This window comes from Lampetra planeri, chromosome 26 (assembly GCF_965212315.1).
Source record: "Lampetra planeri chromosome 26, kcLamPlan1.2.h2, whole genome shotgun sequence".
Classification (NCBI taxonomy): domain Eukaryota; kingdom Metazoa; phylum Chordata; class Hyperoartia; order Petromyzontiformes; family Petromyzontidae; genus Lampetra; species Lampetra planeri.
Window position 1 is genome coordinate 2371922 of NC_136132.1, and position 27466 is coordinate 2399387.

Here is a 27466-nt window from a genome sequence, read left to right on the forward strand (position 1 = left end):
TTCTCCCAAGTAAATAGAACGTTTATTTTGTTTGTCTTTATTTCATATTTTGTTTCTCGTTTTCCCGCACAGCTCAAATCTCTGGTATAAATAATAAAACACAATACACATTTTCTCAGAAGACAGGCCAAACGATAAGACGGGGATGTATTAAATAGAAAAGTAACACATTTTGGGTCCATAATGCGCACGTAGACCGCCCAGTCGCTGCAGTAACAACACTTGAAATCGAGTTAAATGATCATTGAACCACCAGCCACATAGCAGACACACATTTGCCACAAGCAGTGCACACTATTTAATATAACCACACAATTATCAAATTCCCCACCAACCCATCGGATGGAGTACCATTATTATGCCAAACACCGATTGACAGATATATTTTCTTACCAAAGTAAACATATAAATCAGTTCTTGAAATAGTTCTTCATTTATAAGTAATGCTATGTACATACACAAACAAGAATGGCGGTGCAAACGCACGAGGATTTGTATCCGTTAAACGTGAACCGACGTACAAAAGCGGCAGCAGCTTCCACGGTAAAACAAAATTAAACGTGTTCAAAATATATGGCATGTAAGCGCGCTCCGGCTGCAACGCAGTCCCAAGGTCAACGTTAAGATGGGACATCGTTTTCCTGGCGATGACACGAAGAGGCGTCACTGATCACGACGTCCACGAGAGATCAGGCCCAAGTCAATCATCTTGTTGATCGTACGCACACCTTGGGTAGTATTCAAGTGCAGGTGCTTTAGCCACACACACCTTTAGAGCGTCAACACTGTCCCTACCTCCACCTATTCAGAGCCACGCACAGACACACAGACACGGGCGACATCGACTCGGTTATTAACAAACTCAACGTTAGGTTTGCAATTTCCCTGCAACGACAAAGGCAACTGGTTCACTCTTGCAAATGCGACTTTCCTTACATCTCTCGCATTCTCACCCAGTTAAACAAAACTAACAGTTCTGCTCGTTCCACGGAAGCATTTATTTTGTTTAAACGGAGGATGGCCCAGCGATCCCACGCATGACCTGAACATTTAAAAAGGCGCCTTTCTTTGGCTACGGCAGAACGGCTGCGTACACATTCATTCACGTGTGCCGTGCGAAACACACTGCGACAACGGACATCGCAGCCTTCAATGGAACAAAAGTGGCCGCGCAAGTTGCGTAATGTTTTTCGAGGAGGGATAACGCGACACCTCCTGTTTGCCTGCCCTACCCAATTAGCGGTTGCCAGTTAATTTATTGGTAAACATCGTGGGAAACGTAGCAGCAGCAGCCTTTAGTGGCCAGACTTATCACGTGAACGTATACGAATTGAAACACCGATTCTTACACACACTGCACACACGATTAGGTGTGCATTGTCAGCTGAAGAATCAACATCAATCAATGCACCCCTAGTTGTGAAACCGAACGTTACCTTTTGAAATAAAACGGAATACAACTCACGCTTGTACACGAATTCTGTGAAGCATTTAACAGACTTCATTTGTCACTGGAAGTATTTAATTGGCGATAACATGGCCGCGTTTGTGCCAGGGGCTCAGGAAGCTATAAAAAGTAAACAAATTTTTCTTTTACCAGGTAAGGCCCACTGAGCTATGTTGCTCTTTTTGAAAAGCGACCTGGCCACAAATGATAGCTCAACGAAGTGGCTTGTCATCACGTGGAAATTAATAGCAGCCAAATGCTCTAAACGCATGTTTCTAAATGTGCAGAGAAAAACCAGAGGACCTGGCGAAAAAACCACGCGACCATGGGGAGAACATGCAAACTCCAAATATACAGGTGTCAAGGTCGGGATTGAACCCACGACCTCCTGTACATCAGGCAAGGGAGTTACCATCATAGAAATTTGTCCGTGGGACGCGATGAGACAACAGCGATAGCAAATAGCGGCTCTGTCAGGCCAGATTCCTTTTCATTAATTTGTCTGATTTCCTATAGGGATACAAGACCCGAATAGCAACACGCGACACAACTCTATAATCAGGTTTCGGACATATTGGAGGATCATCTCCACCCCACTACCCCCACCTCGTTAGGGACACAGTGACGGACAGAGCTAGCGCATCGACACTCTCAACTTTAATTGGAAAGCGAAAGTAAACCCACACTTGAGAAACTCGTATATTTTGGCCAGATTCCTTATTGAAAGTTGTTGAACGCCAACGTTTTGTGACCTGCCAGCGTTGAGAGACAACCACAGCGTGCATCATTGCACATCGTTAGGTTTTCACGAGCGCGCACGTATTGGCTGCCAGATTTGTTGCCAGGCACGTGGAGCGAAAAGACGGACATCGTCACACCCAACACAGCAAAACCAGAAAACGCATCGGACCGTGTGATGCGCACGATCCGTACGATTTTAATAGCGATGCTTTGAAATGTTATTCAAATTACTGGCATATGTCTCGGTAATAACTGCACAATGAGCTTTGACTCAATAAAACGCTCGCGCCGTGGGCAGGTCATTGCATAAAGTCACCGGCAGTGTTCACATTGAAACGCAACTTTGGTATTAAACATTCTGCACTCTTTGTGCCACTAACGTTGGGCGTGATTATTCAACTTTAACGAGAACAAGGTGGTCGCAAAAAAAAACAGCTCGCCTATTAATTTTCATGGAGAATTTAAATCATCATCATCATCATCCTCCTCGTAAAAACAACGTATACATACTCTTTGGTTCTTTCGGTAAAGTCACGTAGAAAGAACGTGACGTGAAAGGTATTCGATTATTTAATTTCATTTTCTTTCTACGTGACTTTACCGAATGAACCAAAGAGTCATTCCTGCAGTCACGAAAGCTTAGAATCTAACGTATACATATTATACACACGCGCACGCACACGCAGGCACACCATACGTACGGGTCAGCCAAAACATTTTAAGAACGTATTGAATTATGCAGCCACGATTGCATTATGCGACATTATTACCGTTTACAATCATTACTCAATTTTTTTATTGCTTTAAAACATTAGAAAACTACGGTGAGCCATTTGTGTCTCATATTCTGTTCTTAAAACTTTTGTTGAGCCTCGTGTACGCGGTACATACTCGGGTTCGTAGCGAAGCGCACTAACCGCTACACTATTGCTCCCCACACACACACCCGTACACACAAACGGTGTGCGTGAGCGTGTTAATTTTCAAGCGTGACACAAGCAAAAGGTGTCATGGCCACGATCGCAATCGTACAAGTCTTATTTTTAAACACAAGGTGTCCGTAAAGGTCTCAACATCCATTACCAAAGACTTATAATGAGACGGAAGTTTGAGCCAAGCCACTAACACACGACACGCAAGCACTTGGTAGTGTGCAGATATTGTGCGCGTCTCATCCCACATACCGCAAGCATCTCGGCAGCGATTGTTTCCAAGCTTTTGCAGTTTCGAAAAACGTAATCAGCAAATGTTTTCGTTTTCTACATCACGTCGCCCGCCGTTCGTGAAAATCGCATCTCACAACCGCCGCATTTTTAGATGTTTTCAGCCAATGCATGAGTGCGTATACATACAGGGATATAATAAAATACACTGCTAGCGTTGCAACCGCCCAGTTCAAGCAGCCAGCTCATGATCATTTCGTTATTGAGTGGACAGAGGTGACAAAATTTGAGACAAGACAAACACATGTAAAAGAGGATCTACAAACATTACTGTTTACCTACATAGAATGGGGGGGTGGGCAGGGGCGTGAGGTTGTAAAATGCGTCGTCTGGTTTCATTGCTTCTTAAAGTCAGCATCGTTTTACTTGCCCACGCGTGAGCGGTCACGTGGGGCGATCCCCAGTCGCCAACCCCCGACGAGTGAGGAGCGGCTCATCAATTAGCCACGTGGAGGTAATGTATCGGATTTTTATCGTCTGTCCACTACCCGGATAATCCGCTCTCACGGACCACGCAGAGTGAAATATAATACTCGAATAATGAATTGACAGCAGCACGGACACCTTCTAAGGTGGGGGCCGGGGGCTTGCTGGACTATGCACCCTGCTGCTGTAGCAGAGGTCGCAAACAGGTTTTGATTCCTTACCCGTACCCAGCCGCACCAGGGTCGAAAACGGGTACCCGTACCCGTACCCTACCCGATACCCGGCTACCCGTACCCGGCCGGGTATCGGGTAGGGTACGGGTACCCGATTGCGACCTCTGGGATGAAGCCATGTTGCAGGCGCGGGTGGGTTGATTCTAGAACTTGAATTGTGAGAAGAGACAAGACGTTGGGAAATGAGTGACAAACGGTGACTCACCAGTGACTCACGGCCTACCCGTACCCGGCCGGGTACGGGTAGCCGGGTATCGGGTAGGGTACGGGTATCGGGTACCCGGTTGCGACCTCTGTGCTGTAGGGACGTGGCATTTAAGTCGCCGTCGCCGCCGGCTTGGTTTTAACGCTGCGTGCCGCACGACGCGAGACGCTCGGCTCTCGTTCGTGACCACAATCGGCACGGACGGCGGGCTGAAACGGCGGTGGACATTTACCAGTTACACAGCTAGAGGTCCACCGCCACAAGCAGGCTTGGTGCGCAACAATGCACGCGCTTTATGCATGCACACAAACACACCGGAACATTCCGATTTTGTTTGGCATTCCGCAAAAAAACAACCATCACGCAAGCCATTAAGAACGACGACTAAAAAACCGCGGCCGTGTAATATTTTGCTCTAACAATGCTATTTTAAGGACGGTGATTATTTCTGAGCGAGTTTGTTTCTTAAGGTACAACAGGCACTTGTTTGCGACTTGTAATTTCCAACGGGAGCGCCCGTCTATTCTGAGACCTTGGCTCTCGCGCAGAGCCAATGGGGGAATTGAGATAACGGCAAACGATGAAAGATTGGGTTACTTGGTACCTATTGGGGCATTCGCATCGATTTTTTTTCACCACTTAAACCGAATACAGCCAGGAAGCTGTGAGCGTAGAGCTATGCTTCATCTCCGAGCGGTGTAACAACGACGTCGATTAGCGCTCTGGTGAATCCACTACCGGGTTAGGGTCACCCCCATGGTGGTGGGGGGCAGGGTTATTTGACCATACTTCACCACACTGGTCAGCGCAGGATGGTGAAGGCGAAGAGGATAGCGACGCCGGAGCATAGTACAGCAAAACATTGGTTATTGCTCTGCTCCCCCCTCTCCTGCTGGTAAAGCAGCCCCCACAGGAGCCTACAGCACCAGTTATGCACGGTGGTGGTCACCCATCTAAACACGGTCCACACGGGTTCGGTGCCACTCAGCTTCCGACATTGCACGCATGCAGAGTGACTTGGTCATAGGCAACAACTGAATGGCAGAATATAAATATCTGTACAAACGATACAAACAACGTAACAGACGCTCTATGTAAAAATGTCGTTGCCCGAAGAAGCAGAACGTGGAACATTAACAGGCATGTGGAAAGGCTGCATGAATACGTACGTGCCAAATAAATAAAACGGAACCAATGTCTCGTTTAGCTTTGTATTGTGGCACGGTGACTTACACAACTGGTGAGCTGTTCTCCATATTTCCATAAATGTGAATTCACTGGTCCCGCATACAAAGGCTTCATAACAAAGCAATCGTGAATGCTACAAAAGTTGCTTTTGTCCACGTACGCGAGAGCGCTTAATGCCACAGACGCATCGAAGAACGTGAAAAGCTGGCACGGCCGTGTCTCCCAATGCCAGATTTGTCAGTTCTCCTGTGTCCTGTTAAGTCTGGGAGGAGGCTTAGATGGATTTTGTTCAAAACAAAGCATAAAAAATTGTTGTAAAATTACGTATTAAGCAGTTTGTGAGTCAAGAGCAGCCATCAAACATTGATTGCTTCTCCTATCTTGGTCCCTTGGCAGTTATGAACTCCAATGAGCGCATTTTGATGAAAACTTACCATCGACATCCCAGCCGGTAGTTACCCAGCTCTGGGCTGAGCTCAACTTTGCACAGCACCTGACGCATTCACCCTCACCCTTAACATCCAGCTGACCACCACTTGGGTGAACGTTACTCCTACCGTCACCAATTTTGCAGGCCACGTGGGTAGTGCAAAAGGGATTGTAACCATGAAGTAAACAGTTCAATATCTGCCCAGGGACAAACACAGCTTGCAATAGCAGTGGTTGTGCTGGTGGTGGCGGTTGTGGCAGCTGTAGTGGTGTTGGTGGCTGTGATAGCGATCCTGATAGTAGTGATGCTAGGCAGCGATCGCGATGAGGAAAATTACGGCGTTATAAGAAGTGGTTATGGTGGACGGGTTGGTGACCATAGCAGTGGAAGGGATGCTGGGCGTGGTAGAGATATAATTGATGGTGGTAATGTTGGTGACAGTAGCATTCGCAGGGATGGTGGCAGTGATGGCAATACAACTGATGTGGTTGGGGTGGTGGTGACAGTAGTGGCAATGGTAGTGGTGGTGGCGATGACGGTTCTAAAACTGTGGTAGGAGGAGCGGTGGTGACAGAAGTGAAAATGGTTGTAGTGGTGGTGGTGATGAGAGTTTTACTAATGCGACAAAGTGTGGTGGTAGTGATAGTAGTGACAGTGTTAGTAGCAGTGGCTGCGATGACGGTGGCGATGGCTGTCCTATTGACGCAGCAGGAGTGGTTGGAGTGGCGGTGATGATAGTCCTGACGGTTAGGCGTTGGTGACACTGGCCAATAGTAACGATGACGTTACTATTGGCCGCGCGGGCTGACCAATCAGAGTCCTCCTTACAAGGCCTTCCCGGTTCCGGCGGAGGCAGCGTGGGCGGAGGTGTGGCGCGGGAGCCGGCCGTAGTGAAACACCTGTCCCAAGATCGCCATGTCCACGAACACCTGCATCAGGCCGCACACCCAGAACTGTGGCGGCGCTTCGCGCGCCAGAAAGTACACCGTCTTGAACGTGTCGCCGCTCGTCCACATCAGCACCATCACCACGCTGCCCACGTGCGAGGTGACGAGGGCAAGGGGTTGGGAGGAAAGGGGGAAGGGGAAACAAGAAGAAACCAGGTGGTGACGGAGTGTTGGTAAGAATACAAACAACGTGAAACAAGTTTGGGGAATTCATGCATACTCAATCATGGGTTATGTAATCTTGCCAACACGCGTTTGTCTCCGGAGGTACGTCGTTAGCTTTATAGAAGCCCACTGCCGTCAGGGCAATGGGCGGTCTGAATGTTGGCAAACGGTCTGTCCTTTTGCTCTGTTTGGGTATCCATGTTTACCGGTGCCCTCTAATCAATTTGGCCGCATTGCAAGTCGGTAAGTCCCGAACAGCAACAACTTCACACTACAACTTAATTCATACTGGATCATCCATTTGCAGTTAAGAGTGCCCTCTCCATCACCGTTGAGAACAGACAGAGCTAATGCACTGCCGCTTTCAACCTTGGCTGGAAAGCGCTAAATAAAAGGGTAGTGTGAGCGAGGTAGATCGATCATGTCATTTATGTTTTCAGGAAACCCTCACAATCTGAAAATGCATTTTCAGGGAGAGAGGGGTCTTGCAATAAGGATGTTTGGTCAATTCCATTCATATGCATTTTTGTGTGCTGGAGGAAACCAGGTGTCCTTAAGCATTTGCCAAAATCAGGATTGTGTCCCAGTTGAATATGTTCCACCCTCTCCCCATACTGACTCACGATATCGAGAGAGGGTGCAGACTGATGAACAGTAGGCGGAGCCGACATCAGATAGTGATGGTGTGGGCGTGGCTATGTGAAAGTGGGCAGGGCTGATAGCGGGAACGGCTGCCTGCCCACCACGTGTTCTTGGTTGAGCCTCCAGGAAGTGTCGTAGCTTTTAACTGAAAGCGGCCCCAAAGCGCCACGTTCACAGGAGCCTGGTAAGTGCCGCCGCATATGCACCGCGAGTCCGACAGTGTCGATCACCCATCAATCTAAGTGCTCGAGCGTGTTCAGGGCATCACCAAGGCTCACAGGATGTAAGAAATGCCCTCCCCAAAGGCAAACAGGCTTTTAAGGCTGCTTTCAACAGAATTCCAAAACGCGCACAAGCACCCAATGCTTATCAAACACTTCGTGACACTTCGCGAAACCAAAATCCCCCCCAAAAATTGCTCCAACCTCAATGTGAATGCGCGACGACCGGTCATATGTTTTACCCGCTCACGTGAAAAACATTTAAAACCGGACAACTGTGCAAAATATACAGAAAAAAACAGCACGTAGCTGCTGTGAGTATACCGGCCTAAAATAAACACCTGGGGTGTTTCTATTCATAGCCCTATGGGAGACAACAACCGCATTCGGTGTTTGCGCTGCTGGCAACGAACTACGGCAACGGCGATTCATTTCTAAATGCAATCCCTGAGATGTGTAATTACGAACAACCCCCCCCCCCACCTAAAATATTAACGCATTCAAAGTTGTGATTCTGGCAGTAAACACCTTCTCCGTAACGTCACTAAACTTCCGCTGATTACATTTAACCTCTTCAGTGTGCAGAGATGAGAATCAACATTCTGGAGAACTTCATTTGGTGCACGGTCTAGAGTCAACAAATATTTACCCCAACAGATTCCTGGATTATTTTAAATAAACCCCAATTTCATGACTGGACAAAGGCACGACAAGCCTCGGCGTGCCGTGTTTTTCCCGAGGCCAGGCTGAGTTCTGTTTTTGTAAGTGAGCGGGGTAATGGCCACTGCGCACCACAAAATACTGGACGGTACTGCACGCGCATTGTTTCCACGAACGCAATTTCATTACTCGATAAAAAGCACTTTGAGACTTAGCGCCGCGACTCTTCTGGCAAAAGCAGTGGGCGCTTCTGCGTCCGTGAGCAAGCAGACATTGGTATTGTGCGCTGCAAATGCTCGTTTAAAACTGCACGGTGAAAATATATAGATTTTATAATGTAACGGTTTTTTTTTTACCCAAAACTTTTTTTTCTGGCGAGTCCTGCATTGAGATGTCCGGCCAATTACATTAATGAGTGTTTGGCTTCATGTGGGAGGATTCTGGAGTACCCAGAGAAAACCATGCATTAGATGGCATTAAATGTTTAACATTGAAAAGTTGGCATCTCCCTCCTTGTCAGCTCGCAGCACCCACACTTACAACACCCGGGCAAGCTCATGGTAGATCACCGATGTACTAACCAGTAATGGTGCCACATTCACCACAACCCCCAGAGCAGTTCCATGTATTGTTACGATTTAATTCAAGAATTCATGTTTTTCCCACATCGTGGTGGATAGTAGCGCCACTAGTTTAGGCGGTCAGGCTTACTCGGTGGTCAGATTTATTAGGTGGTCAGGATTACTAGGTGGTCCATAGTTTGCATTGCCACATTCGCAGTGGGGCTTGTGTTAAATTTTCTCCTGCAACGTGCCCACCTGTTACGCGTTTTCATGCGACCTTAAACACAACTAATACCACCATCGAGGTGAAATGGACGTCACTAATTTGAATCCAGATACAATCGGCATTCAGAGCTGCTCGGTCGTATGAATGCGTGAGCACGCAGCAAGTGCCACGCCGCCCATCCAGACCGCGTTCGACAGCGAAGGCTTTGCTGCATTAGGTGGCAGAGTGGCTGGAATGCACTCGGCGCATTAAATATGCGGTCAGTCCTCGCGTTTCTCGCCGTAACGCGGTTCTTCCGTTCAGGAGCACTCTTCGCACAACACGGAACGCGCACTCCGTTGTAGCATAGTTTCTGAGCGGTCGACGACCAACTACTTTCTTGAGCTGCACGGCTGAACGGTGCAGTGATACGGTACGCGTGGTGGCGTACCCTCAAGTTATTTCTCCCGCAATCTTGCTGCGTGTGTGCGCAGGACACCGAATCTCGCCAAACTTTATCGCCCAAGGCGTTTTTCGCTTAACGCGACATTTTTTGGGACCGCATCTACCGCGTAAAACGAGGATTCGCTGTATATATACATAAAACAAATGTGCACTGCGACTCGCCATCGCCTGAGCAAGTGATACGTTAGCAAGTCTGGAAAAACATAATCCTGAGCTCACGACACGTCCGTCTGCACACCCATCGTTTTATGACAGGAACATTGTGTGCTTTGGGAAGGCGGCCACCGACCGAAGCGTCGCCTGCGGTGTATTCTTCCTCGTGGGGGCGGAGTTGTTGATGAATGTGTTGGGGATCTTTGTTATTTGCGCTTGTGCACCACTGCCAGCGCGGCATCACGAACATACATTTTTTTAAAGCAAGGGCGGAGGAAGCAATGTCTCCTCGTATGCACGTGTTTTCTCTTAGCATTGTGGTTTCATACCACACCAAAAGGAAACGCTCGCTAATGGAATTGGCCAAACTGAAGACTGGGTGACGCTCTCGCCTGGATAAATGGCACCATTTCCACATAATAATCTGAAAATCACTTCTATATTTTTTAATAACCCTGTTGATCAGTTGCAACAGACAGGTGAATGAATAACGGTGCCTGCAGATGAGCTCGCGGCGTCACACAGCAACCGCGACCTCAAACAACAGCGCATTAGGCTGACTGCTCATCGCATCGTGTGTCCACTGCTGCCCATTATTGCATGGCACTTAGGCACAGCAAACCTCTCCGATCTGCCCAGGATCACGCCTGCCCAGCCGGTTCCATTCGCGTTCATCGGTGACTTTCGCCACGCGACACGGACGCGACTCATACGACCGAATCCACGCGTGGCCAACGGGGGACAGGACATCGCACTATTAGGGCTGCTAATTTACTTCTTTTAGCATTATCAGTAATTGCATGCACAAAAAAAGTATGAAGAAAATCTATTGTCGGTTGGTCGCACAGCAGCGATGGAAATATCGAACAATAAAGAGAAAAATTTTAGCCCCACTGTGTCCATTAAATCGTACTATGCGGTGCGTGATGGTGAGTGTGCATTATCCGAATCAGAATATTTATTTTCCTGGAGGAGTCCGATTAGCTATAAAGCTATTTTCCACAAATGTCCATTATGATGGTAGCCGCTGACCAATCACATTTGAGTGTGCCGTGCGGTTTGAACGTTCAGTTGGGTTCATTAGTCACAAACTGAACTGCATTTGATTACCGATTCTGTAACTTTGCAAATCAATTACCGATTCAGAAAATAAAAAAAAGCCCTAGACATGATCAATTGAACTGTATTTTGAATGCTAACCCTAACCACAAGACAAATGAATTAACTGCGAGGCCAGATCACTGTAGGTCAGTGTTAAATAGGCACTAGGGAGGCGCTAGGTAGGCGCCCGCGTGTGGATGGAGCAGAAGTGTGTGCCTGTTCAACAACCTGCACCTCAATTGAAATGGATTCCTTGGCCTTTTTTACAGATCTCTGATATACTCCAGACCCACTAATACAAGCTGTGGCCCTGGTTAGGGGCCCCTGATATTGCAGATAACTGCCACCCATCCCCATAACCGCCCGACGATTTGATCAATTGAAGCAAACTGCTTTGAGATTAGATTGTTTTGTGTTTTACATAGCAGTGAATGGCAGCACCCCCCCCCCCCCCCCAGATGGCTGTAGGGGTCACACAGTACATAAATTAATAAACATCCACGCACAACCCACCGAACGTATCATGAGATTGAGATTCCATCTTAATAAGCTAATCCACGTGAGATTGCACCACGAATATGAATTCAAACCTCACAGCTCACCCGTGGAAAATTTTACACGGCAGTATTTTTAGCTTTTACCGGAAACACTTAAGGGGAAGGGACATGCGAGTACAAAATGAGCGCCAGTCCGTAATTTGCACAGGCAGCGAAAATAGAGCGGTTTAACTCCCCCTCTCTTGGCCACCGCTTCGTCCGTCCAGTCTCTTGCATCCACACTTCCAGTAGGGGAGGGTCAAATCGAAGCAGAGCCATCGTTTCAACACGAGAGCGTTCCTCTCTTGAGGGCAACGTGGTGCTTGTCGCCACTCCGACGGAAAAGGGGGCAATGACAAACGACGCGGCGTCGTTATGGCGACGCGTCGCAACGACGCGCCAGGGCGACGCGTCGCATGCGCCACAATGACGAACCAGCCGGGTGCATCGGCGATGGAGCGAGCGGCCCGCTATGACAAGGTTGCCAGTTCAAACGCTGGTTGGGCGTTCACCCGATCGTTAGGAAGCCACCGGAGCTTTGTACTTTTTAATCTAGATTTTAAACTGTCTTTAGAGCTGCTTTTTGAGTTTAGTTTGTCCTTCCGTCCGGCACCTTCAATTAGTACGGCTGGCTACGTATGGTGCGAAAAAGTTAAACATTCATACATACACCCAGCCCAGCATCAAAAAATGAAGGCCACTTTGTAAGTGGTCGTCCTATGGATAGATTTGCTCCTGCCATAGGAATTAGGAATTTCCACCACTGGCTCAGAGATGTACATAGGGAGTACTGCCTAAATGCTCATTTGAGAAGGAAATCCCAGTATAATAAGTTTGTATACTGCACAGTGTTACCATTTGTCTTCAACAGGGCCCCATTGTTTAGATGAAGCACCCTTGCCAATAACGTCTGGAAACCCAGCAGCATTTATTTAACATGTCTGATTTGAGCTGATGAGATGTAGATAGTTGAATCCGGTGGAGGAGCATTTGCTGGATTAAACAAATGCTGCTGGATAATATTGGTGTGAAAAGACAATCGGCCAACAGACATTATGTTTATATTATTCGTATGTGGATGCATCGAACGGAGTTCCACAACGGTGCATAAAAAGTGTGCTATGAAAATGAGATGAACGTTGGAGATGAATGTTCGTCAGAAGCGCTGGTCATGGATGGGACGTTTGGACGTAATGACAAAGGCAAAAAGCTAAAAAAGTGGGTCAGTTATTGAATACGATAAATCCTGGAGTTTGCATTTTTTCTATTTTAAGGCCAAGTTTAGACGCGATTTTTCACACTGGGAAGAGCCAAGGTGTCAGTTACCCGGCACTTTAAACAATTAATAAATTCATTAATCACTACTGTGTCACTTCTTTCCTATTTTCATCTACACTCAGCAGTAGAAATATTAAAACTGCAGCCAATTGTCTTTACATATAACGAATGGACGATGGGAATTGTAATTGTGTTAAACATACAAAATATGTAATCGTCCAAACGGGACAATATAATTTGAGCAAAAATTTAAATTCGTCTCCAGAATGCGTATTACTGCTTTGCTTGCGACAGCAAGCTCTGTAAGCACTATTTTCTTCGATGAACACACAGGAGTATGCACTCAACTCACGTGCCTCTCTGGCCTGTGCTTGTTGATATTTGTGCTCAATCTTTCACCGTTCGGCACAGAATTGCCAGAGCCATTTGCACATGACATCAATTGTTTCCGAATAGACGCAGGTAAACAGATTGACCTATTTGCAGAGATGAGAACACAGATCTCATTTGGGGATATCCAGATGTGCCACAAGCCATGTCAGAGCCATTACGGTTATTGAGGGCATCAAAAAGAATTCTACATTTCACCTGACTTCGGGGGCAAGGGTTGTGATGGATGTGGTGTAGGGTTGCCACAAACCTCCTTTGGTTTGAGAATTAAAGTCATTATAATGCACTTGTCAGGTGTTTGTTTCTATTTTATATTAATATGTTAAGATACGCAGGGTCTAACAAAGCTTTAGCCGCCTCATCAAGGCAGTGCCCCCAAGAAAAGGGAATTAATTCCCTCGGGGATTTTAATAAAACATTGAGATGATCTGTGCATCAAAGCCTTTACCGGAACTGTCCTGTGCTACACTTATTAAGTTTGCCCTTACGGCTCGGGCTTTGATGCCGATAAAGCTGACCGAATTAAACTGCTACGAGGAGAGATCACACCGCGAGGAGCCACCAGAGTGATTTCTCGCTAAAATAATCAAGACGGTGGGAAATCCACATTCATACGGCAGGGGACCAGCTCACCCTCAGGACAACCACTAGACTTCCCTGCAAAGTGGTGATCATTTTATGGACCGTGAAGGGATAATGTGTTGAGTCAACTTCTAACCAGAATTTTTTTTTGCGATCTGCTAATTGCAATCTTCTTAGCCACCTGGCCGGATAAGTGGGTGCTGCCAGTCCATTGGGGTCGTCACATAGATCGATGGATACATTTTAATTTATTTCAGCAAAAAGGGCAAAAAAATTACTGCTAAGTTCTATCTCATGGGTTCCTGCAACGGTACAGATGTTTTACAGTGACTACAAACACAATTGTATCACAGTTGTGTTAATATATAAAGTTAATAGACTCATAACAAGTACAAGTATTTAAGTGCAATTAAAACGATGGGCTCTCAATGTTTATTAGGATATGAAATTGAGCTGACATGGTATTTGGTTTACTCCTGGGGCAGGCCTATATCGTCCATCAAAGTATTATAGGCTTATTTACTCAGGAGGGCCCTGCGAACTTGTCACACAGTAGGGGGTGCAATCACTGCTATGTATTTTCCCAAATGAGTTAGCCGGTGTTCCATCGTAGAAGTCGTGCGGCCTAGCTACCGCCACCAGCTAGAGCCTTTGTCACCGCTCGTGCCGCCGTCCCAGGAAAAGCCTCACCAAGTCTCATGGCTCTTTCTCAGGAGGGTCCTGCCAAGTCGTGCTGCGGTTCTGCCTATGCCTACCTCATGCCCTCGGTAGAGCGGTTGCGGTAGTTGCGGTAGAGCTGCGGCGTGCCGAGCATGGCCTCGGAGAACGTCGCCAGGAAGCCCAGGGCCTCCACGTACGCAGCCAGGTCGAGCAGCGCGAAGGTGGCGCCCGCTGCCAGCAGCGAGAACGCCGCCACGAACTGGAGGTAGTCGAGGAAGCGGCTCCACTGCCAGAAGTAGCGCAGGTCGAGGTCTGCATGCGGGGAGGGCGGCGAAACGCACGGTGGAAGTGAGACTACGGGCGGTGCCCGGGGCCGCCCTTCGAACGCTCGTGCGGAGACGTCCGGACGATGCCTCCGTTGCCACGGTGGAACATCAGCTCACTCGGTTGGGAAGTATTCTCAGCAATCGTCGGCTCCTACTGCAAAAAACTTGACAGGAACCTCCCCGAAAGAGAGCCGTGACACTCGCTATGGCTTTCCTCAATATAAAGCGTAGTAATACTAAGAATAACAATTCAAACGTAAGAAACTACGGTGAAAAATATTGTTTTTTTTTTTATTAATCAAGACGACATCAACATATCATGTATGTTGGAACATAAGAGTCAGCACACATTGTCAAAGACAACTCTGCAAGGGGCAGTATACATTTGACGATGAGGACGAGGATGATATCCCAGTGCTGCTGGTAATGACGACGATGATGATGCAAATCTCAAAATATTTTAAAACACCAGGGGTGATGACGGTAAGGATGACGCGCATGACAATGATGATCATGGCTGGGCCATGCAATTGTCAAAATGAAGATGCGTACATAATACATTTAACAACTGCAAATATGACAATGATGGTAATGATGGAGATGACAATGCTAAAGATGAAGACCGATGATGGCGATTATGGCGATGGTTGTGCCGTGGTCTACGCTGCTGCTCGATGTGCGGAGTGAAGTCGGCTGGGTGGGGGGGTATTGCGATGGTCGTTAAAATGGATCAATTTAGAACCGCGCGTTAGCAAGAGTAGAATGCTGGCTCTGGATCGCCATCGTTCATAACCCTCCGTGCTGCATCATTTATTTGGCCGCTGCCATGCGGACGGCTTTACGAGTTGAGTTTTGGCGGCTCGAATTCGGCCGACCCAAGGCACACATCACTCTTTGTGGCCACACGGCACAAGGTCCAGCGTGCGGATAGAGGAACACGAGCAACTCCGTGTCCTGGAAGCATCGTGTGAAAGATTCGGTGCCTTTAGGGTTTTCGTGTCTGCTCAGTTAACGACCTCTTGCGAAACGGCTGATGGGTTGGTGGATACGAAAGTGAGAAAATACCACTGCGGTAGTGCCGTAAAGCTGACCGGTGTCAATTAAAGTTGTACCACGTATTGTTGGGCACAATGTTCGACGTTTCGCTCCACTTGCTGAGAGCATCTTCAGGAACTGAACCGAGCAGCATCGTGAACCAGAAAAACCAACATCGGCCGGCTATGCAATATTTACCCTAGGGAGAGCACCAGCTGCTCACAGTTCAATTCCTGCAAAAGCTCAGAGCACATGGAGCGAAACACAGGGACGCCACGGTAAAGTGCTGAGCTTTTGTTAAACGCCTGATGTCGCTGGTTGTAATCTCCAGTGAAACGTCAAATAAAACGGTCAAAATGTTGTTTGCTTTTCATCACTCCCGCTTTGCTGATATAACAAATCAATTAACTTGTTTGCCCATGACGTGATAAATTGATTGGCTCCGGCAGGTGGTGGAGGGTTAAACTAAACAAAGTTGACATTATACACTGCACAACCTAACCCAAAAGAAACCCATTAGAGCCAAAGGACGAACGCCAACTCAGTCATCCTTGACAGTCTTTTGAAAGTTCATCCTTGAAAGAAGTGACTGTATGGTTCAACTGCACCTCTGTTCGACAGAGAGTCACGGAAGCAAAGGCGAGGGGGGGACGAACAATGTGTGCCCCCAGAAAATGATGAGAATTGAGGACGGTGGCGCCATGGCACGCCACTCTCCAGACAAGTTCGGAGGAGTGAAGAATGGTTTGCGATGGTTTCTGTGTGACCGTGCAGATGGGCGATCCTCTGGCCGATGAGACAGGCCCTCCCCGTCCTCCGTATCAATAATCGCGACGGAGTGGGGGGAGCGGGACAGGGGATGGAGGGCAGTCGTGGGGCGGGGGGGGCGGTTGGTTACTATTACAAAAAAAATGCAGTCGCAGAAAATTTGAATGAAGGTGTAAAAACGCTCAAAATGAATAACATCACTGCAGAGACATAATGAAGAAAAGGTTCATCGAGTCCTTGACTTGATTCTTAAACTGCTAAAGTTTGCAGAAATTCCAGGGAAAGACAATTTATTTCACTCATAAGTCAGCTGCTAAATTAACGATCCACAGATTGGAAGTTTTCGAGACTGCAAGGATTCATACTGTTTTTTTCGGTAAAGTCACGTAGGTAAAAAATTAAGCGGTGTGCTTTCGCTAAGTTGTCCCCACCTGAAGAAGGATGCTTGTGTTGCGCCCAAAACGTCGTGATTTAATTTATTTAAATTTTTTACCTACGTCACTTTACTGAAAAAAACCAAAGAGTATAACGATCCACAGTTTGGTAAAACGTGAGCAGCCCGGGAAGAGTTCACAGAGCCCTGGCTGTTGCCTCATCCTCTCTCACCGCGCTCTACCGCCCTCCATGGGCCTTCCGCTCCGCCAACCAAGGCCTTTTCCTTTTAAATTTGCACGTGATAAGCCACTTCCGTTGAGCTATCATTTGTGGCCAAGTCACTTCTCAAAAAGAAGCTAATAGCTTCGTGGGCTTTACCTGGTAAGATAAAAAAAATAGTGCAGTTTTATTTGTATATTTTTTGTAAGTGATTTGTTTATCTTTCCTATACTTTGCACTCCGATTGTGTTTTTGTATAGCTTGTTGTTTGTGACGCTCTGACCCCGTGCCCCTACTGGACATCTGTGAAAAAAAGAGCTTGACAGCCCGTCGGATTCCTCCAGCATAAATAAATATTCAGATTTCTGGCAAAGCCTCCAGTCAACCGTCGTCCAAGTGTGATGGCGCTCAGTCCCTTCTACTGTCCCCACGTCCGAAACTCTCCTCCCCCAGCTGCATGTGCTGTCGACTCCCCCCCCCCCCCCCCCCCCCGTTCAAATCCAAGCTGGAGGCCTTCCATTTTCTGTTCGGTAAAGTCACGTAGCCTGTGTCTCTCCAGATGCAGTACGTTGCATTTAAACTTCATGAATGTGAATTACACGTCATAGAGAGCGCCGACACACTTCACTATTTCAGCGCTACCGGCATGCAAATCCTGAAGCTTACAGAAGGCCCAGTCACTTCCTTTTCACAGAAAACGCAGTAGTAACTTTCACAGAGAAGAACTTAAATTATTATAGGATTATACTTTTAAGCTAAGACTAAAAACTGCTCGTACGTCAATTCAAAACTGTTCACGTATATTTTCATCAAAACTCCCAGTATCTCAGAGGTAGCTCTGCAATATCCATTTCCGTGGGCCGTTCTCTAACACTGCACTGCTCCACGGTAAATGCGACTGGATACTTTGTCCACATGACACGATGGCGATTGCACCAACAGGCTAAAATATCTGAAAAGGGCAAATATTGACTTATGTGCCACTTTTCTCAGGACCCCAGTGTAAAATGTAATCTCCAACTGAACATCAGCCAATCTCTACCCTTTCTCTCACTGCTCTGGATAGGGGTAACTACCTGCAACATTAACTAATTGTATATTTTGCAGTTATTAGGCAGCATTCGTAACAACGTGGGGGGTGGCTTTAATTCAAGCACTGAGACGACAAGAGCGTGGATCATGGTGCCCCCTAGTGTATGAAACAATGCACAGGAACATTCCACCCGTTTTATCAAAATGCAGTTAATAATTTACAACCCATTTGTAAACGCACTGCTGAACTGGAAAAAGGCCTCACACATCACTGCACCGTAGGGGTTGTTTGACCATAGTTCATCGCGATGAAGAAAAATGTGCAGTGTTTATTCGTGCAAGTTGAGTAACTCCTCGCTAGATCCCAGTGGGGTATAATTTTCAATCAACCTTCCAGCATCAACATACTGGGTTATGCTTTTGCTTTCACAGTCGTCTCCTGCCTAGAGCTATGTTTAAATTTACATTATCTAATTCATCATATTTAGCTAAATGCACATTAGCTCAGGGAGGCACAGGACCGATTCAGATATCACTTACACAATGTTAGCCATTGGCGGGAAAGGAATTCAGGTCACCGGGTTCATAGCGCATTGCTTTAACCACAGCGCCACCACTCCCCACCAGTTCATACGTTATATAAATCCCATGTGCCCTCAAAGACGCAGTTCAGTCACCATTGAATGACTGTACAAAAGCATCACATTATATTTTGTACCACACTTACTTTTGACTAAATTGCAGCTCTGAAAATTTAAATATGGGTTTGACTCCCATGAGTTCAAATGCAGAGCCCGTGGGGAAAATGCATCCCTCCACTGTTTGGACCAGAGGTTAAATTAAGGGATTTCGGAGGAAACTCTTGAGATCTTTGTTTCCCTGGGCCGTTCTACAACAGGAAGGGATGCATTGTTGCGTGTGAGAGACCTGAATGGATATTTGGTCTCATGACATGATGCCAGATAATGCGAAGGGGATACAATTTGGAGCAAGTGGCGATAATATTAAAAAAGAGGCATTGTTCAGGAACACTGTACGCACGCCATTAAATTATCAGAAGGCAAGAACAGGGCAAACATCATTGAAGGACCTTTGGAATTGTCTCAACAGAAACAGCAATGGCCCTTTGTTCAAATATTTGTGCCAGGTGGTGTGTGGTTGCAGCAAGCGATAAAATATAGATTTTTAAAAATGTTCACTCCGTGTGGTTTACGACGTGAAGATTCCACAGTAAATGTAACAGCTCGCACAAGTCGGCCTAGGCTACGTGTTCAGGGCCGTACAACACGTTTTGAATGTTTGGCAATCAAACAAAAATACTGCACAATGATAACTCATCACACGTTGTCTTGGAAGATTATGGGAATAATAAAATAAAATCTCATCGTGTATCATTTTTTGAGATTTTTTTTTTGCGACTGGAAAACTTTGCTCCAGATCAACAAAGCAACCCCCCCCCCGTACATTTATGTGCATACAAGCACTGCCAAGATCGAGAAGAAGGTGTGCGGACATTTTATACGAGAATAATTTATTTTTAGGTTGGGGAGGTCATGCGAACTAAAAGCGCTCATAACGTGCTCTCTCTCTCCGCAAGTCTCTCGATGATAAGAGACACACACACACACAAAAAAAGGCATGCGGTACCCACCGAGGAAGGCTCTCGAGCGTGGAAATACTAGTGAATCCAAATTACCGTCTGCCGGCATGCAAAAGACAACACGCGGAAACGGCTACACACAGCGGTTGACATGGCGTGGGGCAACAAACTCTGGAGAGCAACGGGCAATTAAACAACGATAATTATCACAACTCTCGTACAGAGCGAGACCACGTGCGCACAAAAAACATCGGGCACAACGATCGCTCCGTTCAGACCCGTCGCGCGACTGCCAACAGGTTCACAAGCACTGGTACACACACACACATTATATTGCGTATCAGATTTCACCTCTGATACATGATACAGTGATATAATGAAGCTATTACAATGTAATGGGGTGGATTATTGAGCTGATTGGATTACAGCAGAAATAGCCTAAAATAGATACCCATGTTATTACGGTTGTTTGACCGTACTTCATCACGCCGATCGGTGCGGGTTGGGGAAGTGGGGATAGGGAGACGCAGGACCTGTTCACATATCACTCACCACCGATGTTAGCCAGAGCCGAGAATCGAACTTGGGTCGCCGGGTTCGTAGTGCAGTGCACGAACCATTGCGCTGCTGCCCCTCCTCCTCTAAAGAATCACCAAGGTGGCAATTAAGAGATCCTGATAAAATGATGGGGCCCAATAACTTGTGCAGGCAAGTACAAATGCAGCTGTAGAAGGGACACAGAGAACCTATAGTTTCTCTGGTGATGAATTCCCCCTCATCTAATGACACTATTCCCTGAAACTTGTAAATGAAGTTACACATGGAATGCATCCAATATTTTTGGATTTCCGAAGTTCAGCTGTGTTGAGACTGGTTCGCGCTGTATTTGGTTGAGAGACTGCTGGGAATATCAGGTGTTACTAGCATGGGCTAAATGGCCAGCAGATGGCAAGAAAGAAATACTTTGAATCTATCTGTGCAGAGCTTTAAATGCTTGAGGTTATCCCTGGTTCATCCGATTTCCTCCGAAAATAAAGATAAACTCTCATTCACAAAAAATATCAAACGTACCAACGTTGACGGCCCCTTCTAAAAAAACAAATCATGAGAGACAGTAAAGTTTTCATGGGTGAATAAAACACACTGTTATTATGATGACAAAGCCACCGCCAAATGTTTGTATTAAACAGGCTAATAATCCCCACCATCGCCGCATCGCTCGCACTCGCACAGTCGACTCCCAAACGCCTGGTTCGCACCCCAGTCCGAGTGACCGCGCGCCGCTGCCGGACCTGAGAAGTAGTGGCGCTTGGTGGTGAGGTCCAAGGATCCCTGCACGGCTGTGCACAGCTGCAGCATGAGCAGCATGGCCACGATCATCACGAAGCTCTGCAGCAGCAACGCGGACTCAAACTGCCGGCCGAACCTTACAACAGGCGCGCGCACACACACACACACAAAGATCACCCGTGTAGCCTTAGAGTCATGATCGGGGAGCATACAATTTCAAGGAAATCAATGTTGGCAATTGTCACCCACAATAGTTGCTGCAGCATTTCCCCATTGAAAAAATCTCATTGCCCAAAATCTGAAAATTGGAATTGAAGCTGCCCCCAGATAAGCAACTGGGGCATCAACTCCCAATGAGATGGGAGATGGTGCACACGTGACCGCCTGATGTCCCGCTTACGGCAGCTGAAGAATGGTGGCTTCCAAATTCAGCATGAGTGGGATCTAGAGGGATGGATGAGAAAGCCTTTTAATCGATTGCTTTTCTGATAACTAACGTATGGTACTGAGTGACTGGCTAACCAAATGATAATAGACTACAAAAAGGGATGATTGTTATCGAACTAGTGAATAGTACTTGCTCTACCCCATTCCAAATCAAAATCTTTATTTAGACTGGAGGAATCCGATAAGCTGTGAAGCTCTTTTTCACAGATGTCCAGGATGGGCGGGTCAGTGATTAGGACGATACCTACACCATCCGTAGTCACCTAGTAATGAGTACTAGTCCCTGCCCCGTCCCTAACCAAAAGATAAATTTACAGTCTGAAAGCCGATTGTTGTTCAGCCCACACTTTTCCTCAAGGCTTGCGCTTTGATCGGCCAGCGAACTTTCTCACTCCATTCCGTTTGCCCACCCGAGTTGCCATCGTCGCTGATAGTTAATGCACTGATGGTGATGATTGCCAGCAACGATTGCCCTCGTGGATCATAGCATTTAACAGACCATTGAGGCAAGTGCTGTTAGCAAGCACCCATTAAGCTGCTACAGCACACAAGGGGATGCGGTGCGTGTACGAATGCACTTAAGCACACGCACTCACACACACATTCACATGCACACATCAAGCAAATGATCGTCTGTGCAGTCGTAAAGACTTTTGCGGAAAGTGCTGTGAGCAAGCACCTATGAAGACCGGTATCGTGCACGAGGGGGATAGTGTGTATGTATGCACACGACCATGCACAGAGGTAAAGCCATGAGCTTAGTTATAGCATTCTGGTGCATTTTCTATTAGCAAGTAGCCATTGAGGCTTGTACACACACACAAATACATTGAGGTAAAGACAACAGGTTAGATTTACAAAATGCAAGGGACAGCAATCTCAGGCAGTGACTATTAAGGCTCAAACACGTAATGATACCGGTTTAGGATTTATGTTTAATGAGCAGCTTAAATGCTACCGGATCGGAGATTGCTGAGGGAACACATGCAGTGGTGACAAAACACACACACAGAAACAGCATAATCACAAGTGCAATGGCGAAGAAGAAGGAATAAACAATGAAAAGAGCAAGCGGAGTTGGTGAAACACAGGAGGAAGATGAATGACGACCTCATGCACACAAATCGCAAGGGTACCAGAACCAACCAATTGAAAATTATTTTTCTAGTATCCTATTAAAAACTGCTCAAAATTCAACATATCCAACATTATTCCATGTCTGAAACAATAATTATTATGGTTGAAATAAACATTTACAAATTACGTAAATTCCATTGAGGAAATTAACGCGATAATTTAGAAGTACAATATTTGAAAAAATTACAACATGGCACAATTATCAGCATGCCATTATGTCACCCAAGAAATCTACTGATGCTAAATTTCCACAACGGGGAGAAGACCGACCCAAGCCGGCCCATCTCGACATGGACCAGCACGGCTCCCACCCCTCCCCACCCCTCAGCCCCTTCCTTCGCTCTGCACTCATCCTGGGGTTCGGTTCTGCTATCCAAATGTAAAAATCTATCATTACTTTTATTCTTTTTCCTCCAGTGTTTTTCAATTATATATATTTTAAATGGCATTGAAGTTGACCTAAGTGAAATACGTCTTTCTTCCAAGTTTTAACCCCGGAGTTGTCACGACTGATTGCAAGAGAAACACAGCTGAGGAGTGGGGAGCGACATGAGGAAAGCGAACCACAAGACCCACTAACCGACGAGCTACATGGCCTGGCTTGGACCTGACGTCAACCCAACCCTGGCCTGAGCCCACGCTTGTCTTGGTATGTGAAAGCGGCAGAGGTGGGACAAAGTCATTGTTATGCAAGTCCAAGTCGAGTCGCAAGTCATCAATTTCATGACTCGAGTCTGACTCGAGTCCAAGTCACATGACTCGAGTCCACATCTCATAGGTGGGACAAAGTCATTGTTATGCAAGTCCAAGTCGAGTCGCAAGTCATCAAATTCATGACTCGAGTCTGACTCGAGTCCAAGTCACATGACTCGAGTCCACACCTCTGGAAAGCGGGCAGGGCCCATTTCGAAGCAGTCATGGGGGTATACACGGTACGATTTCCAGCAGGCTCAGCGTGTCTCTACCAGAAGAGGACGCGCAGGATGTTGGCGAGCAGCAGCACGAGGCACACGTGGCTGGAGAAGCCCTCCGAGTTCTGCGTGCGCCGGATCTGGCGGTACTGCGGCACGTACGGCACGATGCCACCAAACACAATGGCGAACTGAGCAACCCACGTCACCAGCTGCACCACCAGCGGCGAGGCCAGCACCTCTGGCGCTGACAGGTCACCCAAGTCCATCCTCACTGCCTGGGCCTGCGTTGCACGAGCGCGCAGAAACGGGAACCGGCTTAGATCGCTGAGAGACGGAGGGGAACACCGCAAAATGCACACGAGTGTCACGACGGACGACGGAGGCGGCTTTGATTACCGAACAATGCTCAGCAGTCGACGGCACATTCGGCTAATAAATTACTCCGCTTCAAATCGTGTGATGCACACCGAGCTTTACGAGCGTGCGATTGTCGCACATTATATTAATCCAACATAGCAACGGTTGAGAGTGTGGAGCCCAGCGACCCGAGCTACATTTTTAGTCTGTTACCATGAGGACTGGTCCAAGACCGTTCCCATTATCACTTTTCACTGACGCTAACCGATGCCTTCACATCCCCACACTGACCTTGATAGTAAAGCCTGTTCAAACAACCTCCATGACTGACGTGGCCTTCATCCAGTAGAGCACTGACAAAGGGCTGCAAGTTAAACAGCAACAGTGTACGAGGCAGTGCGGGTTTTGTTGACCTACATCACCCTTGCAATCCACCCGCTGTCTACCAGGGTAAACGAAGGTAACTGCCGTGCAATACCTTTGAAAGGCCCGAAAATAATAGGGTTCATCACTGACAGTGGGCCAACACCTAGTGACAAAGCTCCGTTCAAATTGTTGCAGCACGCGGGTGACTGTTGGGCCTGAAATAAACACACAATGCTACAAGGACTTTGAACAAAAGCAGACGGCAACGGGAGGTACAGGCCAAGCCAGTGGTGTAGCGTTGGTAGGCAAAGGCTTGGTGCAAGGAACGAAATGGGCACCCCCCCCCCCCTCTCTGTCCAATTTCTCTCACTCTTCGTGACCCAGTGCATGGGACCCGTCATCCCAGTGCAGTGGCACCAGCAGCACACAAACAATCTATGCTTCTGCGTCAATACTATTGCTCCCATCGTCAGCAGCCAGTGTCTATCCACTGCTGAGTGAAGGCCTCGCCACGCCGTCGCGAAACGCAAACCGGTTTATCTATAACCTCTGTTCACCGCCGTCAAGATCCATCAACACGGGGCCCTCTCTTCATACACGCCGTACCACCGCAATTGTCACACCATGTTCTTTGAGATGGGAAATATAAAGGCTATACACATGCCTGTAGAGAATGTTATGCCATAGGTCTCATGTTCTTGTACCTTGCCAATCATTGTTATTGGTCTCTTGACAATCTGTAGCACTTTTTCACCTTATCTGAGACGCTGCAATAAACACGACTATGAACGCTTTTTATTGAATCGTATCTCTTTTTATGACGGGTTACTTCGTTTGAACTTTATGATTTTTGAAATGGTTCAAGCATGTGGCTTTTGCCATCCCTAGTGACACGAAATGGGAGTCTGCCATGAAAAAATAAAAACAGACGTATTATTTGACCAGGTAAGGCCCACTGAGCTATGCATCTCTTTCTCAGAAGCGACTTGGCCACAAATGATGACTCAAGGAAGTGGCTTACCATGTCGACATTTATAGCAGCCAAATACTCTTAAAAGCATGTTTCTAAATGCGGGAAAAAATGAATAGAGGACTCGGAGAAAAACATCTACGCGACTACGGGGAGAGATCATGCACACTCCAAATATACAGGCGTCGAGATCGAACCCATGACCTCCTGTATACCAGGCGAAGTAAGTAACATCTCAAACACCGTGGCGCCCCTTAACTTGTCGATAAGTTTTCAACACTTTTTTCAAATTTTCGTGCTGTGGATTTCACACCTGATGATGATTGCTTGTGTTGCAGTCGAAACGTCGCGAGAATTTTTATTGTTTTATATATTTTTTCATTTCCCTTCTACGTGACTTTACCGAAAAAACCAAGACTATTTGTCGATAAGTTTCAAGTTTCATTTATGAGGTATATATCCCTGTGAGCCATCCACGTGTACATGTACAGACCGTGCCGGTCAATCGGCTGTTGCATTAGTGCTCTCCCTACGCTGCGTGTGGGGTCACGCAGGCTATTAGACCATATTTCACCACAGCAATTAAAAAAGCCACGTGTATTAACACAGTCTGCTTGCACAATAAACAAAGGTTTCTAAAGTGTTATTGGCATCCATGAACTGCAATAAATTATCAACGTTTACAATATAAACAGCGCTGTACTTTTAACGAGTTGACGTATGCGTCGTTATTGATTTAACAAGTGCGTTAAACAATATTGACAAACAGTAACACGATTTAAAATTGTACAGCAAACACAAACTCAAGGATTTTAAAGTATTACTGTATTAGCCATCGTTATATAATGGTTTACACCCTGTTGCCAATCTACTGCTGGATGAAGGCTTCCCAAAACCGTGTCGCTATTTGGTCGTTGTTTGACCATACTTCACCGCGCTGGTCAGTGTGGATTTCGTGAGGGAGGCTCTGAATAAAAGTCGCTTTGTATATAAGTTGGGTGTTAGCCGTGGCCGGGAATGGAACTCCCAAGACTGCCAGACGGAAGTAGGCCACGTACAGCTTATACACACACACGATAGTCACTCCCAGAGGCATGATCGTTAACGTTATACACACAAAACACACCGTACAACACCACACAATTAAACACTGTACTTGTCACCGGCCCAGTACTGTACACACACACAAGTCCCACAGTCGCACGTCATTATAAGTCTTAAACCCCAAGCAAAAAAAAAGGGAGATATTTACTTAAAATGTCACGTTCTCTGCCAAGGCATCAATGACGACAGATTGCCTACGACTAAACCGGGCTACGTTACTTTGCTGCTGCTGTTGCTGCTGCTGCTGTTGTTGCTGCTGTTGTTGTTGTTGCTGCTGTTGTTGCTTTGCTTATGCCTGAAGAGACGCGGCCACACGGTTCGGCGACACGAGGAGCGAAGCACATGCCTCGAGGAGGAGACGTGGTCACGATGCAATCGCCTCCCTCCACTCGCACGCGACTCGCTCCTGCACAGCGGGATGACATGACGTCACCGTGCAACGCCGGAGTGAGTCGTGGGTGGGTGGGGTTTCGAAAGCGATGACGTCAAAACTACACAGGAGGATTCTCAGCGGGAACGCACGGCGCTGATTGGTCGAGGTGGTGGGGGGGCTAACGTTGATCGGAAATGATGACGTCAGAATTCCGCCAGGGAGGGAGGGGTCGAGGATTCTCCGCGGAACGCACGGCGCTGATTGGCCGAGGTGGTGGGAGGGGCTAACGATGATCGGAAGTATTGACGTCATATATCTGCGGAGTGCACAGCGCTGATTGGCCGAGGTGGTGGGAGAGGCTAACGATGATCAGAAGTATTGACGTCATATATCCGCGGAATGCCCAGCGCTGATTGGCTGAGGCGTGGGTGGACCTCCTTGGGATCGGAATCAATGACGTCAACAACCGTGCAAGTGGCTCCCAGTTTATTATGAAGATGTAATTATTAATTTAGATTGTGCACAATATGTATCTGGTGCTCTGTGTAAAAGCATTCGCTAAATTAATTTTAAAAAACTCAGATGCGGAGGGCGCTGGTTGGTCGAGATGGGCTCACTTGCAGGGTCTGAAGCCAATGGAAGGCGGTGATTGGTCAGAAAGTGTGCTGGGGTTTTTTGTTAGACCGTGGTGC

At 47.0% G+C, this 27466-nt stretch overlaps 1 protein-coding gene across 3 annotated transcripts; it reads right to left on the reverse strand.

The window, feature by feature from the left end:
* LOC144727561 (solute carrier family 66 member 2-like) lies at positions 1–26794 on the reverse strand. 3 transcript variants are annotated; one of them, XM_078606447.1, is made up of 6 exons: positions 26550–26794; positions 23656–23885; positions 21109–21242; positions 14557–14773; positions 6722–6925; positions 1–801 (listed from the first exon to the last, which is right to left on the reverse strand). In XM_078606447.1, exons 2-6 carry the CDS (start codon positions 23868–23870, stop codon positions 792–794), a joined length of 780 nt encoding a protein of 259 aa, XP_078462573.1. In that variant the 5' UTR covers positions 23871–23885; positions 26550–26794; the 3' UTR covers positions 1–791. The 3 variants fall into 3 exon arrangements, with proteins under 3 accessions (XP_078462573.1, XP_078462575.1, XP_078462574.1); XM_078606449.1 differs by having other exon boundaries at positions 26621–26777; XM_078606448.1 differs by having other exon boundaries at positions 23656–23928; positions 26550–26608.
* Between the last annotated feature and the right edge of the window lie 672 nt (positions 26795–27466).